At 35.7% G+C, this 21,688-nt stretch overlaps 1 protein-coding gene across 4 annotated transcripts in view; it reads left to right on the plus strand.

Annotated features, from left to right (window-relative positions):
• The first annotated feature begins 1,249 nt into the window (after positions 1 to 1,249).
• Positions 1,250 to 21,688, plus strand: part of NYAP2 (neuronal tyrosine-phosphorylated phosphoinositide-3-kinase adaptor 2) — a 333,066-nt gene continuing 312,627 nt past the window's right edge. The window contains exons 1-3 of one of the 4 annotated variants that reach the window (XM_054679437.2): positions 1,250 to 2,003; positions 2,317 to 2,799; positions 10,621 to 10,858. In XM_054679437.2, coding sequence (XP_054535412.1) covers positions 10,638 to 10,858 — 221 coding nt within the window. In that variant the 5' untranslated portion in view covers positions 1,250 to 2,003; positions 2,317 to 2,799; positions 10,621 to 10,637. The remainder of the gene's footprint in view (positions 2,004 to 2,316; positions 2,800 to 10,620; positions 10,859 to 21,688) is intronic. The other 3 variants (XM_054679436.2, XM_054679435.2, XM_526047.8) reach the window with 3 other exon arrangements.

Genomic DNA, 21,688 nt, shown 5'->3' on the forward strand with positions numbered 1-21,688 from the left:
AGAAACAAATAAGTCTGTTTACTTATCTTGGTAGTATTTTTCTTACATATAGAAATGGGCTTTACACTAGAGCTTATTCAAGCTCTCCATAGTTCAAAATATAGACCCTCAGACTGGCAAAATTATCAGTCATGATAAAGTATTTCCATTTTCTAAAATGTCTGTCAATAATTTTTTTTGTAAAGAACTTTTTCCACCTTTGGTCATGTGCTGAAAGACAACATCTATGAGAACACTTCACTACCAAAAATAATGGCACATTAGTAAACCTCTTGATCACAGTGTGGTGGCTGTTACTAGTTTATAAGTGGTGCTTGAGGCGCTTTTCAGCAATGTGCTAAGTATTTAGAACCTTCATAAGGCAGAGAGAGAGAGAGAGAGAGAGAGAGGGAAAGGGAGAGCATTGGGATGGGGGGAAGAGAATATGAGAGAGGTCTGGCCTCTTCTCTTCCCCGTTTGTATTTCTCCTCCTTCTTTTCATCTATCTAATCTTGCAGAATCCTTCTTAAAATTAAACAGATGTCCTGTTCTAACCAAAAGCTAGATACACAAAGACCAAGAAATAAGTGATGAGCTTCAGGAATGCACTTCAGAACATGTAAAATAGAAAAGCTTTATAGTAATGTAATGTGTTGATTTTATTTTTCCCCAGGTACTTACAAGTTAAAGAAATATAATTTAAGAAAATTACAGCACAGTCTCAGGTGACATTTAAGAATTAGACAGGTGAACTTGTTTATTTTTGTGGTCTGTCAATGCATTAAAAACTAAATTCAGAAAACTATTTTCTAAGACTTTGGTTATGAATATAGACGTTAAAAAACACTCTTGGGAAAACCAACCTGCAAGTGAAGGTCATTTACAGTGAGTTACTGAAAAAGAATGTGAGGGGAAAAATCTACAGGTCACTATCAAATAATACGCACATCCCCTCCCATCAAAATTGCCTTTTAAGCTCATATCCATCAGAAACATATTATATATTATTCCTTTTATCATAGTGCAAAATTAATAGATTAAAACATGTACATTTTAGTTTTTACGGAGGAGGAGCAAGTATGAGAAAAACTTTGAGCTTAATAAATACAAACACACACAAACACACATATATAAATTGTGGTATATAATGTGATATATATGTATATATTCAGTAGAGTATTAAGAACAGAATGAGGAGAGTCTTTGGGAAATATCAGAAATAGAATGACTTTAATTTTAACAATGAGTCTATAGGAATTAATGACATACATATCATAATTATTTTGCATCTTATTTTAGTTAAAAAAATGTGCAGTCCGAGTAAGACCTTTGTTCCACACACGTGTGTGCTGTGCATGTTCTTTCTAAGTGGACTAGTTTTGTTCTCATGCCATGGGAGCAGGTGGCATGAAGCTGTTTTGATGAGGTTAAAAGGCTCCTCCCCTCTCTCCCCAAGCAGCAGCCTGAAGTACGTCAGCAGTAATTGTGTGCATGGCTCGGCTGTGCAGGGAGGGTGGAGGCAAAATTGATATCAAATAAGGGTATCAAACTGAGATCTAGATGTTCCATTTAAGTTGTTGTTCATTTTCATTAGCCACGCCAGGGGTGAAATGCTTATAACTTAACCATTCTCTGTAGTAAGAACATTTGTTTTCAATGGATTTATATTTTTCCTCTCCATAAAGACTGAATTAGTGCTATAGTGAATATAAATGAAGGGTGTTTCTTTACCCTCTTTTCCTTTTATTATTTACTAATCAGACTTCAGCTCAGTTAGATAAAAGAGAGAGGTTCTGTTGCCTAGATGTGAGGCCTTTAATGAGGATGGGAGCCCCCAGGGAGCCGAAATCCAAAGTAGAACGATGCCGCTTTCCGGTTTCTTGCAATTTCTTCAGTTGCTTCTCCCTTTTCCAATGGGCCTAGTGAGCAGGAACTATCCAAGGTGCTAGAACGCTGGCAGCCTTGCCGTTCAATGCAGACGGATTGCAGAAACAGAGAAGAAAGATTACTGCTTATTTCAGAAGGTAGGTTCTTTGTTTCAGAATCCCTGATTAATCAGCAGCAGCTTCAACAGACTAAGGCAGCTGGAGAGGAGAAAGAGAAGCAGGAAGGGAGGGAGTCAGGGGCAGGGAGGGAGGGAGGGAGGGAGGGAGTGGAGGGAGAGAGAATGAGAGAGAGAGAGCTGGTTGTCACGGGGGAGGGACTATGCCACAAGCTGGGCTGCTCCAAACCTTCTGTATGTAAGTGGCAATGAGAAAGAGCATCTTTTTGGCTGAAAGGAGACATTTAGAAAGGATGTTTCTGATTTTTTGTTTTCATTTATTTTTGTCTTCGCAGAATATAATCAAATGAGGTACATTAGCCAGCTTGGTGATTGCTTCTGGTCCTGTAATCATCTGTGTAGCAAAGTGGGTAAAATCATTCAATTTCTTCCCTGCTGGACCTGGAAGGAGAGGGGCTGTGTGTTCATCCCCACCCATTAGCTATGCCCTCTTTTCTCCGAATGTCGATTTAAGGAAGCAAGCACCTGTCTTCCGCCACTGCATCTTCCTAGCAAACTTTAAAGGCCATTTTATCTGATAGGAAGGACATCGAGAATGCTCTGATCTAGTGATGAAGAATCTGGGAGTCGACACTTTTCCCATCCAGACACAATGCACTTTAATTGAAGAAACACTGAGCTGAACTACAAGTCTATTTCTTATGGTGCTGGATTACTCCTACAGAACTGCCCTGAGATCAACCGTGAGAGAGGGCTCTGACAGACACAAGTCACCTTCTGGTTATTGCACTTAGCTCTCCCTGGGGACTTAAATTTTGGTATGTATCTCATTTTTCAGATTCTCTAAGCATGCTAATCGAATCCAGCACTGAATAGATCAAGCAATCTGGTGATAAAATGGAATGGATTTTAGTTAGGGATACTTAATGCTGAAGTTTGCATGCCTTATTAGGTGGAGCAGAAATAAAGCCACAGTGAAGGCATCCAGGGCTTTAGTGAGCCTGAGGCTATTTTTACTCCCTTACCCACTTAGTTACATTACCATGGAAATGGTTAAACTAGATTTTCATTAGTAAAATAAGCCATGTTGAATTATTAAAAGCATTGAAAATGTTTTCCAGGGTATTAATTGGCATTCAAGTTGTGCATGCTAGCTATTTATCCGCTATTCCATACCATAAATATTTTACAACAGTCTCTTAGCACATTTATGTCAGCAGTGAGAGCCCAATTTTACATTCTCAGGAAAAAAGACACAGTATCCCCCAAAATTCAAAACTACCAGACAAACAGCAAAGCCGACACTGCTTCTTCCTGACTGATTAGACACAAACCTCTTTGAGAAACATTTTTTAATACTATTCAACGTCAGAAAGATTTTATTAGTCTCATCACAATAAATATTTTCTGTAAAACTTTAGGTGGACTTGTTTTACTTGGGACATGTTCTTATTTTGTTGGGGTGTCTCCATCCTAATTTTTCCAACTACTCAGCAATCTTTTAAATACAAGACATGTGGGTATTTTATATCTGGAAAAACTATTACATAAAATAATATTTTTCACTATCATTGGGAAATACTAAAGTTCTTTTGGTACCATAGAATTGGATTTTTTTTTCTAAATATAGCCAAAAAATAATGAAATTCTGAAAAGCTTACATGATGTAGTTTTAGTCATTTTAACATCCAAGCATTTATAACCAAGTAGTGTGGAATAACAAATACAGAGAAAGAGTGAAAATTAACTCTCTTCCTAATTCTTCACATTTTAGACAATGTTCTCATTTATTTTATATATTGTCAAGCACTAATTACACAAATTAATGAGAAAATGTGGTCCACAAATGCAGAAATTATTTTGTTTTCCTATGGGAAGTGCAACATACATGAGCCAACTCAGCAAAGAAAGGGACTATGTGAAGGACATAGACAGTTTAGAGAATTAGTGGAAACAGACCAGAGGAAAATATTACAACTGCACAAGGGACAGTGGAGAAGCCTGAGGACTTGAAGCATCTGTCAAGTTTAGAAAGAGAAGTGTAAAAATCCTAGACACAAGAAGGTTGGTTATTGTTTAAAAAAATAAATAAATTATAGACTCCCAATTCAATTAGATGGTTCCCACTGTAGCTCCAGTCAGCAATTTATTAGACTGACTACATCTACTTTGCAAATAATGCCTTGTAAGCATCTGGAACCATTTGGCCCAAGCCTCCAAAAAGTATCTCAGCCACTGGCATTTTGCATGAGTCTCCAATATTAATGGAAATGTACAATCTCTTTACACCATAGGCAAACAGCACCATGACAACCTGGAAGATGAGGGGGAGATACCAATTCATGATGCTACTGCATTAACACGATTTATGCCTATCTTACTCATTTTGGGAAGAGAGATAGTGGAGAAAAACTCACTGCAAAGTAATCTGCTTTCTGAGAAAAAAGCAATCAGTGTCTTTGTAGTCACTTTAGCAAGCTTTCTTGGTTGTAACTTCAACATTTCCCATTTTGGGCAGAACAGCTGCATTTTGATGACACTGAGAATGAGAAAATGAGTGTGACCATTTGTGGAGTAGGGAGTAGGATTTCAAGCATAATCAAAGTGAAATTATAGGAGTAATGCTTGACAAATTATAAGATTTTATCAGAAAAAAATTTTGACATGGTTTACATGTGTTATGGGTTATAACCAGGCTAGTCTGATGATTTGGTCCTATGTGAAGTCAGCAAATTTTAAATATTAATTTGCATATGTATTTTACATATGTATCAGAAGCCTGATTATTTAAATACTTACATTTTCATACACAATGTGTTTTCAAATTGGTTTGAGTACATGCAAAAGTTGTAAAAGATCTTTTTCTCCTGCTAAACAAAAACAACAAAAAATAGTCAAAATTGCCTTGGGAAACTTTTATTGGATCAATACTACTAGAAAAAAAGTAGGATTCTCTACCTCAAAGAAGATGCAATGATTGGAGTAGGAAGGAAACTCAAATCTTAATAACTCAAATTCTAATAACTTCCTCACAGCATTGAGACAGGTGTGGTTTAAAGAGCTCAGAAATATATAAAGGTGGAGACTAGAAAACTTTACCCTCTGCAAATAAAATAAAAACACAAATGTGAAGTACAATAAAAGTAAAATATTTAGGTTTCCATCAGGACATTTGTTCCATTCTATGTATTGTGTTCTTCTGGCTGGTCACAATTAGCATTATAATAATCGCACAAAATAAACTATCTTATTATAGCTATAAGATTATCTTGTAGGATTAACTGTGGCCTAAAATTAAGGAAGCTTCTCATAGAGCTTCAGGTATTAAGATTAGGAAGCCATTCTTTCCCAAAACAGAGCCTTTTCTCCCTCCACCACTTAGTATATGTGGCAAATAACCAAATTAACAGAGGTGTCACAACTTTATATCTTGGAAAATAAAAGTTTCAGATGGAGAATAGCTCCATATCAGAAATTCCAGATAAATACCTTAATAAAAGATAAAAGGACCTGTGCCTATGAAGGCTACTGGACTAACTTACTCAGATGATACTAGTACCTATAAAACTGCTTTTGGTAAATGGAGATAAATTGCCCATTGGAAGGCTCTGCCTGACAAATCAGTGTACATGTCCATTCTAGTCAGTCCTTATAGAGCTAGAGTGGTTGATATCACAATGTATGAAATTACACTCATGAAGAAATTTGCTCTGAAGCAAAGAGAAAAGAAATGCTTAACCATGTATGAGAAGGAAGATGACATGCCTAATATTTATCTGACTCTTTGTACACCCTTGATTCAACAGTATCTTGGAATTAATCAAAAGCCCTCTATACCTTGGGGAACTCAATCTTGATATTAGTTGGTGCTACATTAAATACCCTCTGGTAGATTGAGACCACACACAATTGATACCTTAATTTACAATGAGAATAGCCCACATAAATCTATAATCTTAGTTTGATTCTTTTGCATACACCTCTTTCTCAAAAATGCTGCTTTTTTTTAAGCTTCAGAACTAAGGGTCACGTAGTGTCTTAGCTTCTTGACTTCTCTGGATGGAAGCAGTAGCAGGAAACTATAGAAAAAGAAAAAACGAGTTGTTTTTTAAATGTTTTAATGTTTCTATGAATTCCATTTTGACATAGCAGACTTAGCTTATGCTCCACATGTGTATATAATGGGTAGTTTTATTTCAGTGGAAACAATTGTAAAGAAATGGAATGCTACTTTCAGCTCTAGGTTCAGCATTGGAAAAGTATAATGATGGCCTTGCACAAAAGAAAATACGAAAATTGTTAACTCAATAAACAGTTAAAAGCTTAGTATTTAACTTATGGTAAGAATTAAACCAGTTTAATTTGGTGCAATTTAGCTGGGTGGAATGAAATTTCAAATTTTGGAAAGTGTCACAGTATTATACAAAGTGATCTTTGTGAAGGGTGTGGTCAACATGATGTAAATAACAAAGTGAAAGAATAAAATAAAGCTGAACAATTAACCATACAGCTGTGTGAAAGTCAACATCTTTAACTTATATTAGAATGGTGATGATTCTAGTTACAGTAATCTAAAAACTTAAACAAAAAGAGTCTTTTGTGAATGCAGAATACCACAGTGGAGGAAAGGCAGAGAGGGAGGATGTAAAGGTATCTGTAGATTGTATAGGAAATCCGATCTTGGTGATTTTAGGTGCCTTCCCAGGAGGGTCCCTGACACAAATTTTAAATGTTGGCCACAAATTTCAAGGAATGCACACACAGTGTTGCACTACTTGTATCAACATTGTGCATTGCAAAGAGAACACATCTGTCTTCTAAATTAAGACCATGGATGCTCATTTTCAACCAATGCTCAGGGAGCAGGGAAGGGGCTAAAATATCCAATTTGTTTTGAGCAAAAATGGCAACAGACTCAATGAACTCAATTAAAGGGATGAACTCAATTAAAAGGGATGCCTGTAGAAAAGCCAGAGTTCCACCTTAATCTCACCCACTCTGTTGTCACAAATACCTCATGCACCAGTTAATGGTCCAGTAAGCCAGTTTCCCTTACTTACTGAGACAGAGCTAAAGATGCTACCTGGAGGAGAGGGGACATTTGCCTCTTAACAAATAGGGTCTTCTAGGATGCTGACATAGGATTAGATGTTCAAGGCAAGTCTTTATAAAATTCTTGCATACATAATTGTCATTTAAGGGCCTGACATAAACTTGACTTAATATCTAACAGTCAAAATGCAGCCAAGTTTTTGGTGGTTTACAACATACGTTATTCAATATCTATCTTAGGTGTAAATATAAATTTCTGAAAAACAAAGAGATTTATGGTTGTACTTGTCTGTGGGTTCTCACTGCTTTGAATTGGTAGCTGTTGTAATGAAGTAGACAATGAACATAAGGTTCTCTTTTCTCTAGTGAGGCCATGAATCTATTTACTCATAGTTCAGTTGCCTGAGAGACACTTTGGGCTTGGAAGGGTGGAGACCTAGGGTTTGAGAGATGGGATGAGTTTCGTGGTCCATATGTCCCAGTTTCTTTATTTTCTAGATGTGGACAATGGGGGACAATGGTTATGTGGAGCTGTCCATATAGATTTGATTGGGGGAAGAATGTATGAACTCCTAACCTGGCCTCCATTTACACATTTACACATGCATGTTTAAGGAAGTTGCACTACAATAAACATTGTACTCACCTTTGTTTCAAAGTAAAATTACGTTTATCAAGGGGTTATATTATTATTAAATATAATTCTAGCCACATTTAAGAATTGGGAAACTAACAGTAATGTTAGTGACTATTAATTATAGTTAAATTTATGGAATACTTTTATGCATTTCTAACTCAATACTCACAACATGGGTCTATTCCAACCACTATTTTTTTTTTAATTTGGAAATTGAAGCTTAAAAACAGTAATTAACTTGTACGAAGTTTTAGAGCTAGAGGTGCCTTCACTGGGGTTTCCAGGCCATTCTGCCAGCCTCCTTATCCATGCCCTTCAGGACAGCCTCACAGCCTCCTCAATATTACAAACTATTATACTTTTTACATGTGGACAAGTAAACAAAGAGGTATGATGTTTAGACATTGACAGGGCCTGTGACCATTTTCGGAGACTAAACACGATTGTTGAAAAATATTTCTTGTTCACCCTTAAAAACAGTGAAAATAAAACATGTATGACCAACTAGTGAAGTCCACCTAAATCAACACTAGTCACAAGTATTGCAATTATTTATTTATTTTGCTCTAACACTGCCATGAAGACATCTAGAGGGACACAATTCTGCCTTCATTAGGGCTTTTCATAACACGTGCTCAACAAATACTTGAAAAAAAAGAATGGTCATGGAATTTAATACTTTTCTAGAATTAGGTGGCAGGAGCATGTGTACAAACATTTATTCAATTTTCATTACTTTGAAGTTTTACTAGATGTGATGGTTCATTTTCATCTCAAAAAATTTGATCTCCTTTTTGTTTTTAAAAAATGCATCTTTCTATAATGTAAATACTTTATAATATTATTAGTTAATAATTTCTCAGAACAAAAATAATTTAAATTCCAGCCAATTTGAAAGACCACTTAGGAAGGTAATTAACTTTCAGAGGTAAACAAATAAACTTATTGATATTTGGAATATAGAAACTGCGTAGGAATCTCTGGTGTCATTTTGGTTGGAGGAAAACTTAAGGAAAAAAAATAAAACCTTTGGGTAATAATGCCTTATTCAATTGGGAAATATACAATTTTGCTAGAGGGCAAAGAAGGAGTGATCATCTTCCAGACGGAGGCATTATCTCTAGAATTCTTGTAATAGTGACTTGGCTTGCTTAACTTGGATAGAATTAATTGTCGTGAAGTTATGCTGATCTTTTTTATCCAGGCACTCCTAGTGCAAAAGTCCTTGGTAGAAGTGAATTCCTGACAATGGCAATGCTTTAGCTCTCTGAGAATCATTTTCTTGTATTTTTCCCCAAATTGCAATCATTTGTAGCATTAATTTACTATTCTTCATGTCCATCATGTAAGCATCTAATCTGACGGACTGATAGTAAAATACAATTCAATTACACCAGATAGTTGGAATTAAAAGGCCATTTCATTTGCTAACCCATTACAGCTTAACATAAAACAAAACATACAAAAACTTAACATAAAAATCAACAGTCAACAAACAACCTTATCTAGACTCCAGTTTCAATAATTTCTTAGATAGGAGAGAAAAATCCTTAAATTCAGGATGGGTTCCAAATCAAATATGGATTGACTGGCAGCTGAAATGCTAATAAAGTCTGATGAGAAGTAAAATTTCCATAGTTATTATCCAGGTTTTGGAACATGATTATACCTGTAAAAAAATCAGAATGAAAATTATTTGTAATTGAAAAAGTGAAAGGCTGGGAGTTTTACATCAAATAGTTGGGCTGATATTTTAAAAATATCTTTCTAAGTTTTGTAAAGAAAGTAAAACATGCAAGGGAATTGATAACTTTTGAATGGAGAAATTTTTCCCCTTGTTAATTGACTTTGCTTTTGGTTTTTTAATCTGACTCAATTATACCAGTTTCTTATACCACAATTAATATGCAATTAGGACAGTAAGCCTTCCTTCCATCCATGTGTCCATCTACCCATCTAGCCACACATATCCATTTGACATTACTATTGCTGCCAGTTCATACTTTTTAATGATAATATTAGCTAATAGTATTATATACTTACTATTGTTGAACTCTATTCTAAATTATTTACAGTCTTCATCTCTCATAATCTTCACATCAGCAGGAGGTAGGAGTTATTACTAGCATCATTTTACAGTTGAGAGTAATATATACTAGTTGAAATTCCTATGCTTTTTTGTTTTGTTTTGTTTTGATTTTGGTTTCTCAGTAATCTTTTCTGAGGCTCAAGTTTCGAAAACTTCATGTAACAATGAGACAACAGTTGTCAATGCTTGAATTACCAGACTGGTCAGGACTAATGTGGTCCTAGTGACCTATAATATGTTAGTTGTAGTATGAAGGCATTATGGAGGAACATTATGGAAAGAAATGAAGAGTTAAAAAGGATTCTTTTCTAGACAAGCTACATTAGAAATGTGTTTTTCTTTTACTACTACTATATTTTGCATACATAGTTCAGATTCATACATTTTAATTTCAAAAACTAAGGAAAGCACATATATGGACAAAAGTTCTTTCCAAATAATTACATCATTTTACTTGAAATTGAAGAGAAAAGTCTTTATGGCAATCAGAAATACATGAAGTTTGGATCTTATATACCTTCTTTGTGTGAAAACACATTTTAAGAAACAAAATTATTATTGTAATTATGCAAACCAAATGTTTAACTTTGCATACAGTATTTACCCCTTCCCATCATCTTTTAGTTCAAGAGCTTTGACCTTTGTCCTGCTAGTGTTGCTGCTTTGAGAGAAGGTTTGCTATTCAGGTAGCACTTATTTAATATTTACTTCAAATATTGTGGTTGTAGTTATTCTAGTGAGATATTTTCTCCAATCGGATTTGGCCATAATCATTGGAGTTTTGAGTTGTTAGGGATAATAAACAGCACCTTGTTTTTTTCCCCACCCTGGATAAAAGTAAAATGTGTTCTCACCCTGCAGGCAGTGTTCCTCTTTACATGATATCCTCCAAGATGATGAGTTCTAATCCTGAGGAAGACCCTTTGGACACATTTCTCCAGTACATTGAGGATATGGGGATGAAGGCCTATGATGGCTTGGTTATTCAGAATGCATCAGATATTGCTCGAGAGAATGATCGCTTGAGAAATGAAACTAACCTGGCCTATTTGAAAGAGAAGAATGAAAAACGCCGAAGACAAGAAGAAGCAATAAAGCGGTAAATATAAATAAAATTATTTTGAGTTTTGTGCACATGAGAAAGTCCATGAGGGCTGCTAAAGTTGTGATGTTGTCACTTGGTCAGAAAAGGTCTTCCAGAGTCAGTTAGACTTGGTGAGAGCATATGAAAGCGACCCCTCAACTATAACAAAAACACCACCCACACTGCCAACAGCATCCTTAGTTAACAAAAGTTATTTCCTTGTGTGTGTGCATATGCAGCTACAGACAGGATGGGGAAAAATTCAGTTTCCTCTGAACAAAAGCTCATACTCAATAACCTCTTGGCAAAGACGCAAGGGAACACACAAACCTTTTAATAGCCCAAGATTGATGAAAATCCCTACCTTTAATGGCCTTTGATTATAGTTCTTACCTTTAAATAGAGCTCATCTTCTTTCTAGATTATGGCCAAGACACATCAATAATTATACTTATGTGAGCCTCTGAAGGCAGGTAGAATCCTCAGGGTGTGCTCTCCCTATGCAGACTTCTATGGCTGTTAAATTTCTTGTTTGTTACCAAGTGCCACAAGTTTGTTCAAATGGAATTACTTTTATGATGCAAAACCTACCAGCTACTAGCTGGTGAGCCCCAGATGGTGGCCTTCCAAATTGAGGTTAAATTTCCTAGAGCGCTGACACCAAAAGAAGAATGCATATCTTTTGATTTTTTAAAAAGAATGTTACAATGTTTTCAGTTTGCATGTGTGTGTGTCTTCTGGTGGTACAGAGAGACACCTGTGTCAGATGGAGTCCTGTTTCTTCAAATAAAGTTCACTTACTAAGTGCAAAATCCAGAATATAGGGACTTAATCCATATCAATTAGCTTGATAACTGAATAATAGTAATAATATGAAAGATATTTTGATGGTTAATTGGGAGATTTTTTCATCTAATCTGGCATTAATACTTTTGCTTATCATCTCTGAATGCTATGATATTTAAAAAACGAAAATGTTCTCTTAAAATGAATTATTCATGCTTATAAAGAAGCTAGGTGAGATCACACTACTCCAATAACTTAATTAAAAATAACTTTATGGAGAGAGAGAGATGATTTGAAAGCAAAAAACTAGAAATAGGAATGGTGTACAAGATTGTTTTAAAAGAGAACTCTTTTTTCTCTGGACGATTAAAATGAAAATATATTATCAGGTATAGAAATTGCATAATTGATCAACATTTTCACAATTGCATGTATTTATATTTAAAGTCAATTAATTTGTTGTTCAGGACTATGTTATTTTGATTTCTAACCAATTTTAACTGGTGTCATGATTCTTTTCTAGAGTGTATAAATGCCTTCTTAGGACATTTTTTTTTCTGTGAAGTATTTTTGATGGACATTTTTTTGTGTGTGAGCATTTAACTTTAGTTTTATGAATCTGAGTTTTCTAAAATTCAAAATACAACGGATGGCCTACATATTTTTGAAAGTAACTTCAAAACTCTAAAATCTGAAGTTTGTAATCTTGGCATTAAAACTCAATAATAAATCCTTTTCTATAAGCATATAAATAAAATTATTTTCTGGATCATTCCATTAGCTTTTACAGAACACCCAAAGTTTGCTTATCACCCTACTACTAGCTTCTGTATTTCATTAACAAGCTTCAGTAGGTTTCTATTTAAAGATTCATAGTTGTTAAGACAACAAAAATGGCTAATTTTTAGGTGCTTAACTGTCAAGTGTTCAAAAAGGGGCATAACCTCAGAGGACTAAAGTCCAAGGGACTTAGGAACAGAAATTTAGGTAGACGGAGACACAGCAAAACCCTGTCATTACATAATAAGTGAGGTCTAAGTAATCCATTTGTGTGAACTTTGAGTTGATTCCTGCTAGTCTGATAAAGCAATATTTTTCAGAACTATGTTAATAGCATAAAAGTAAAGATAACTCAGATCATACATTGAATTGAAGAAGTCCCACATGATCTGGAGACATTCACTTCTACTCACCCCATAAACAGAAGATAAAATTTAAGTCCTGCTTGAGAATAGAGCAAAAGACAGAAGTACATCCTTTTGTTGTGTCCTAACTGTTGAGAGATAATGTTGGTTTGCATTGGGATGATAGCAGTAAAGGTGGTGTAAAATAATCAAATTATGGACACCATCTGAATTTTCTGATTGATGAGATGCAGTAGTTGAGCAAGAGAAAAGAATTAATTAGAGGTGGCCCTCAGGTTTGTTCTGTTGTTGTTTTCTACTTTATTTCGTTTCTGCCTAAGCTAGCAGAATGATGTTTCCATTTAATGCAATGGCAAAGACTAAAAGGGGAGCAGGTTTAGCGTAACTGATGGGGGGGCAGGAGCTCAGCTTTGGTATGACGATTTTATGAAGCCTTTTAAATGTCCAAGTGGAGATGATGGAAAGGCAGTTGAGTAAAGAATCTGGAGCTATGGTAGAATTCCAAGCCGAAGGTACAAATGTGAGAGTTGTGGTCTATAGATTTCACCATCATGAGCCAAGGACTTAAATTTAAATAGAGATGATAAAAAAAAAAACCCCAGGATTGCCCCCTGGAGGCACCTGATTGCTCATATGATAGGAACAGTGGAAGAATTCAGTAAGAACGGTTAGTGAGAGGGGAGAACCACAAAGGAGTATGATGCCTTAGAGTGAAGTGTCAAAAGCAATTAAAGAAGAGAGAGACATTTGGCTGATATATTAAATATGTTGAAGCCTGAGAACTGACCATTGCTTTTTACCACATTTGTGTTATTAATAAGAACAATTTCACTGAAGGGCTGGGAACAAAACTCAGTGGGATTATGTTCACAACAGAATGAAAATAAAGGATTTGAAGCATAATATACATAATTATTTACAAATGATATATTTATTATTTCTAAATAAATAATTTACAAATAATATATTATACTATAATAATATTATATTATCATTTATATATCATTTATCACTGCAACCTCTGCCTCCCAGGTTCAAGCGATTCTCCTGCCTCAGTCCCTCAGCTGGGACTACAGGCATGCACCACCATGCCCAGCTAATTTTTGTATTTTTAGTAGAGATGGGGTTTTACCATGTTGGCCAAGATGGTCTCTATCTCTTGACCTCATGATCCGCCTGCCTCAGCCTCCCAAAGTGCTGGGATTACAGGCATGAGCCACTGTGCCTGGCTTTTTTTTTTTTTTTTTTTTAAACAAAAATTTTGTTCCTGTAAGAAGGGAGAAAATCAGCATATTTAAAATGTGGTTGTGAATGATTACTGCAGAAAGAGAAATATTGATGACTTAGAGAAAGGGAAAAATTACTGTTAGAGTGTCCTTGAGTGGGTAGGAAAGGAGGCGTCTAGAACATTTTAGATGGAGCACGGACTGCTCAGCCCTGGTAAGAGGACATATGCCACATTATGTGGATGAATATATAATGAATGAATGAAAGACTAAAAACTGGCATGAAAAGTCCCCAAACCTGGTTCTCTAAAGTCAATACATAGATTTAAATCAGGAGCCAAATTATGGAGGTAAAATTTGTGAAAAACCATCAGAGCAGCTGAGAATAGTAGAAAAAGAAACAGAAAGGTGGAATTAAAGAACAATCCTTTCTCCCTGTTTCTCCAAAAGTTTCTGTACAGTTAAAGCTGCCAAGTGGAGAAGAGCTGGAGGCTTGGGTCTAGGATAAGCTCTAGTCGGAAAATAGCGGGCTAGGAAAGTAAACCAAGATGGAAGCCTGTTTCATGCCTGCACTGCGGAGGCACAGAGGAATTGCTCCCATCAGGACACACTCAGACCTCACCTCAAAGACAGTCACAGGTAGAGACTCAGATGGCAGCAGGAACCCTGACCAGGTGCACACATGGGAGACAGTCATTTGCGGGCCACGCCTCAAACCTGGTGAGGTCAATCATATCTCAAACACTATTTTATTACTATCCTCACAGTCAGCACATGCACTAGGATTTGAAAAATGTAGTATGTGTCTTACTATCTAAAACCTTCCTTTCTTTCCTACTCTCCCTCCCCCAACATATTTTTCTAGAATTTTAATTTAAAATATAAATATCTTTGGAGGGGGCAGAATACTAGTAAAGCTTCTAGTTGTTGAGATTTCTCAAGTGTCTTTCTTTTCCAAAATCAGGACCCACGTACAGTGTGAGGACAGAGATAGTATCTGGATAGGTAAGGGAGGAAGCTGGAGAGAGAAAAGTGAAACAGGCCAAAAAAATAAATAATAAACAAATAAAAAATAGGACAGGAGGAGGAGGCTAAAGTCTTAAACCTCCTTCTGATAGACTGGCGTCTGTCCTGCTGGCCTCTTGTTTACAGTTAGAGCTGTGGAATCTCAAGTGATCTAGTCTCAGTACTCATGGTAATGTCCAAATTCAATTTTATTTGATTCATATGGTGACTGGATATCTTGGAGTTCTGACAATTTAAAAATAATAACAGTCTTTTATTATTTCCTCAAACTACAATTTTGGAATTGCCGCCATGTTCTTAATAAAAAAAATGTGTTTTTAATATTTTGAGAAAGTCCATAGCAAGATCCTAGTCACACTGGCATTTTGGGATTCCAGGGATGGTGAAAGATACAGAGGACCAACATCTAAACCTAACACATGTTTTAATATTTTTAGCATGCAATTTACATTGAGTAGAGAGAATTCAATGAGGCTTTAATAAACATAGTCTAATTACTTAAAATTATGTAACATATCTACTGGATGCTTTTTAAAAATATACTGCTGTTTAGTGTATAGAATATACATGCTGCAAATCTAAAGATGGGGCATGTTTGACCTTGAAAAGGCATTGATGATAATTCTCTGTGAAATATGCCAGTTGCAATTTCAGAAACGTGCAGACTGCCAAGGATTGCTTAAAAAATGGAAATAGGATTTCATATGATTGACCTTCTGGATCACATATGTGCTGAAATGCCTTTTGTGCTGAAGCTGGGAAGCTTAAAACACTGAGCTCTTAGAAAAAGAATATCCTCATCACTTTCTCAGTGTTCTAAGTCACTTAGGCTTTCTGAGCCCAATTCCTTATTTTTAAACTAACTTGAGCACCTTATCACTATTAACTTTCTCATACCTTCACTTCCATTTCTCAAATGGGATTTTACTCAAAAGTCTGGCTGGGTGAAAAAATACCAAATAAATAAAAAGCGATGCTCTTAGTGTTTTTCTTAACAGCTTCAAATAACATTTGGTGAGAAAGAGAGAAAAAGACTTAAAGGAAACAAGTTAATGGAGAATGAAAAAATATTTTAGTAGCTCATCTTTTCTGCTATTTTAAATCCTAATGGTTTTGTGCAGGCACTGTTAAATGAGATTTACTTTTTTATGAAAAACCTATAAGAAAACAAACACACAAAACCTATAGCTTCACACAAATGAGTTCCCTTGAGATGGGTTGCAAAATCCCAGTTTATCATGTGAGTGAGAGAAAAGGTAAGAAACAGGAAGGATAGTCGTGTATTGAACCATTGACACACTCAGGAACCAGCCAATGAGAAGAAGGCAAGTGACCAACGAGAACAGAGTCCAGCCACAAACATCCCTTAAGGCGGTACCTGGGTGTATCTGTGAACACCTTCCTTGGAGTTGACTATTTACATGCCACCAAGTTTAGGCCATCAAGTGACGATATTCACTGAGAAGGACGGGCAATCCAAAGATCATCTGGTATGCTAAATGCGCAAAAAGTCCCTTCAAACAAAGTTTTCTTTCTTAAATCTGAAACTGGTCCCTGCACTGTCTGATTTTGCTATTAGCTATAGTATTTTAAAAACGATATACGAAACATCCTTTAAATTGAAAGCAACAAGAAAATCTGTTCCCAGTACATGTCTTTCTGAGCATCATATCTACCATAGGTAAGGGTAGGATTTTTTTTTTCTAATCAAACAAATGCTACATTAGTTAAATTTTCCAAAACATTGTGAATCTGGAAGACAGCTCTCGACTTTAGCAAAGTGGTTCTGGCACAAAGGACTACTTACGCTGATTAGGAATGTCTCTGTTCCCTGTGGATGCCCTCAAGGGATCTATATGAGGTTATATTTCCTCTTTAAAAGTGACAGAAATGGAATTACATTACTCACAGCTCCTTTAAAAAAATACATGCAATTGCATATTACTATATATACTTGAAAGCTATCTGTATTTGAAAGATTCAGTATTTCTGTTACTCAAAAAGAACCACTAAAGTCCATCCTTTGGACCATGAAGAAAAATAAAACAAAAATAAAAATAAAGAAAATATTTGTTTTTCCTTTACTAATACATTGCTGCCCCAAAAGCAAATGGCTATGATATCCAAGTTTTGAATTGGTTAATATTTTAAATGACTACTTTACCCAAAGACATAATTACACAGAGAGCTCTTATTAGAGAAATGTTAACAGTTACATAAATCCTCTTTAGATAGTAATGACTTCTGGGATCATACTCATGATTTGTGGCAGTAGACTTTGTGGAAATAGCATCTACTGAAGTGCATTTTTGTGAATGATATACCCGCTCATTGCACCATGAATAGCTATTTTGGTCATGAATAGCTAATATTATTAGATTTGTTTTAATTGGAGGCATGTAGAAAAATGAGATACCCTATTTCTACATGAAAAGGAGTGTTTAAGCCCCATTACACAGGTGAAGTGAACATGGTTAAACAAAGGTTTGGAAACACACTGTCAACTTTAAGAAATACTCTACCAGCTTGCCTAAGAGTATTTGGGAATACTCTACAGGTAGCACAGAAATACTGTATAACTAACCTATGCTTTGAGCAACATAAAAAAAAAAAAAAGCCCTCAGCCATCCTCCTATCTAGAATTAAACTCAAATCTGCAGCATGTCAGGGTCTTGCTGGAATGAATCAGCTGATCTGATCTGATGTGAATTTCTGACCTAATTTTGCTGTAGGACTTAGTGCTCAGGCAGAGAAAACAAGGTTAATGTGTTGATAATGGGTGAGATTAAACAGCAGCCAGTATCTTAATAACCCTCTCTAATTTCAGCTTCCTCTTGTGTTTGTGATTAATTCGAATCACTTTTCTATTAATCATTTCAGGAGACCACAGGTTGCTTTGCTTGTTTTTATGTAAAAATCATGCATCCAGATTTTCTTCCTCAAAGCTAAACAAGATATTCATATATGGGAGTAATTTTGGTTAAAAAATCAAATGCATGGGCAAGTTTTTTATTCCTCAAACCATAAAATTAGACCAGAAAAATTCTTTATTGAGCCAGAAGTTTAATCTGCAAGGCTGATTCTAAATGAATTAACTTATGCTAGGTGCTCTATATATTTTTTTCAATGCTCATGGGAAAAGTTAATCTAAGGAGTCCCCTTATACAGGTCAAAATGGCGTCTGTCCTGCTGGCCTATTGTTTTCAGTTAGAGCCATCAAGTTTCCCAAGATGCTTAATACAAACTTCAGAATTTATAAATTTACAATTTACATTATACTTATGTTAATAATAGAGACAATCTTGGGTTTTTCATCTAGTCACCTGCCAGGACAGATTAGAGACAACATTTTAAAAAGTTCCTTTAAAGGTGCCTGTTAGGGTAAGCCTCCTTCAGTCTTCTCACGTACCTTTCAAGAGCTATTTATACTTTTGGTTGTTTTGACTTTAATTATATCCTAGACCTAGCACTGATTTTACATTTTAAGAAGCTCAGTATCTGTTCTATATCTGAAATAAATAGACAGATGTTGGCAAGAGGAGGGGCCTTTCAGAACAGAGCCCCATGTGAGCTACTCAGTCAGCATGAGAATTAAGCTCTTCTGACAGAGGAAATTGCAGTGAAGAGTGGACCTTCCAAACATCCAACACCATGGCAAATTGAATGATTAAATAGAAGCCCGTTGGAGAATTTAAGGTAATCTTTCTTTGAAAAGTAATGTTGAATATGGAGAGATGGTTATAGACTGACTGTCAATAGTTTCCTGTTGAGGTCTATTTTTTATATTATTCAAGCTATTGGAGGATATCTTTAACTAAAGATGGCCTTTGTAAAATGTTTCCAAAGAACCCATAAGAGAAAGAAATTATTATGGAGTAAGGCTATGAGTCAGGGGACTTTTTGAACTACTAAAAATGCAATGTCTCCTAGAGAATGTGTGTAATGTAACAAATGAAACTGCTAGAATAGAGCCTGAGCATGCTAATAAAATTGCTCCAAGGCTTCTAACTTTGAGGTAGCCTAAAGAAAATGTCTTCATTATACATGTGTGGGTTACCTTAAAATTAATTTTAATCATGAATTGGTAAAAGGAAAATCAAGTCCCCCCTCAAAATGAATCTCTGCTTGAAACACATGCCTCTAGTTAAAAGTTATTCTCAATAATGCTCATATTTGGAAATACACAATGGAATATTCATGTCCATACTGGAATGTAAATATAGCCAGCCTGCTAGGAAGCAGAAAAAAAGATCACTTAAAAAAAATAGAGAAAAGCAATTTCAATAAGATGTACAAGGAAGATGTTTTAAAAAATAAAAAAGAAGTATTTAAAATCCATTATTTTAATTAGTAAATTGCATTTTCGTCTCTGATTTGGGGCTAAGTATACCACTCAGCATATCCTGATGTTTGAATAAAAAATGAAGTGGTTCAGCAAAGAATGAAGAGGGCCGTTACCAAGGAGACTTCTTAATTTTCTATTAGGTTGATGTTTATATGTATTGCATAGCTATTTTGTTTCCATATTATATTTTTCATTAAGCATATATTGGGCATCTATTATATGTCAGTCATGCTCTAGGTGCTTGGGATAAGATGGTGAACAGAATACCAAAACATGCTTGTCCTCATCGGAGTTACAATCTGGTAGGGGGTTGGGAGGTGGAGAAGGCAGACAAAAAAAGAAACAAGTAAATATAGAGTAAGTGCAAATGTAACAAATTCTGTGAAAAAAAAAATACTAAACTAGAGAATTGGGGGTCAGGGGCATGGGGAGAGTGCAATTTAAAATAAGCTCAGGGAAAGACTCACCGAGGATGTGACATTTGAGTAAAGACCCGAAGTAATAAGTGAGGAGAGAAGCCATGCAGATCTCAGGAAAAACAGATTTCTAAGGAAGAAGAAATGTGGAGAGAAAAGGTCGTAATGGGGAGCATTCCCAGCACATAGAAGGTCCCTGAAGGACATCACTGTGGCTCGAACAGGGCAGAGCAGGTGAGGTGGAGGTTAGAAGATGAGGCCAGAGGCAATGGAGTCCAATCTTGTGAGGACATGGAGGTTACTGTCAGGAAGCTGGCTTAGCTCAGGGTAAAATTGGGATGAGAGAGGTCTCAGTAAGGGCAGGGCAGGGAGACCAGTCAGGAGGCTGTAAAAGCAATAGAGATGAGGGAAGATGTTGGCTGGGACCAGAGCAGCAGCCCTGGAGGAGGTGAGATGTGCTGGAATCGTAGTTACATTCTGAAGGTAGAATTGACAGAATTTGGTGACAGATTGGATGGGAGGTGTGAAAGCAAGCAAAAAGGATGGTGTTTCCATTAACTGAGATGGGGAAGATGGCAGAAGAATCACGTTTGGTGAGAAAAGTTTTAGACATAGTATGTTTGAGATGTGTGTTAGGATTTCAATGATTTGTTGATATTTGTAAGAATTTCATGTTTCATTTTTGATAATTTGTAGGTATGAGGTTAAAAATTTTACAGAAATGTTAACACTTTTATAAAACTTTTTATATACTTTTAGAAAAGTCAAAAATTTTGAATACTTTTATAAAACTCTAAAAATTGTATACATATACACATTTAAGTTTCAGGAAAGTTTTTGTTATTGTATGTGTGTAATAACATCACACATGAGATCTATTCTCCTAACAAATTTTTAAGTGTATAACACAGTATTGTTAACTACAGGTACAGATCTCTAGAACTTATTCATCTTGCAAAACTGAAACTTTACACTCATTAAATAGCAAATGGAGGGCAAGTGCCCAGATTAACCAGAACAAATGAACAACTGCCTAGAGGTCTCTGCCTTTTGCGCAGTTAGTGAAATCATGCAGTCGGCGATACTGATTCTAAGAGCTATATGATCCACACACTCGGCTGCTTTCCAGTTTAGGGCAGAGATGACAGTCACAAATCCTGTAATACAAGAAGGAAGATAAAAGGCAGATGTAGGCCTACAGAATGCTTGACATTTTCAAAAAGGAAAGATGCTCCGATAATGGGAAGATTCAGTTATTAGCATTGGTAATGTTCACTTAAGACATTTCTGCAATGATGGAGACATAGATAATTAGTTGATGCACATTGGGGGTGTTTTCTGTTCTTGGGTATTTCAATAAACCTGTAGGTTATTACCTCATCGTAAGAACGAAACTTGGAGTAATGCTGTAGATGTGGGTGAAACGGAACATAGTAGTGGGAAAATCCTTGTGCCCTAATACAAGATGGAATCAGTTTCTTTCACTTGCTGGCTTTAGTGAGATTCATAATGAGTCCCTTATCTTAAAGTCGTCTATTCCTTTTGAATTGGAAATAACAATCTTCATTTTGTTGAGCTGTTAAAAGAAAGAAAAGATACAACACATGGCACAACTAGCGGGGTAGTCAACATATTATAGAATTGGTAGCTGCTATTCTTGTATTTGTATTAATATTATTATTACTGTTATTATTTTTACTGTCACCATTTTTACCTTCATCTTTATCACTTAATGTGACTATCTCAATAACATCACATGGCACCATGTCTACAAAGATTCCACTTCCATGTAGAGTAGAAAGCAATACAGGGGAAGATTGTTTGCTTTGGGCATTTGCAAATGACACATGTACCCAGCCCCCAACTGTGAATTTTCTACTTTATCATTTTGTTTTATCTTA

Source organism: Pan troglodytes, chromosome 13 (genome assembly GCF_028858775.2).
Source record: "Pan troglodytes isolate AG18354 chromosome 13, NHGRI_mPanTro3-v2.0_pri, whole genome shotgun sequence".
NCBI classification, from domain to species: Eukaryota; Metazoa; Chordata; class Mammalia; order Primates; family Hominidae; genus Pan; species Pan troglodytes.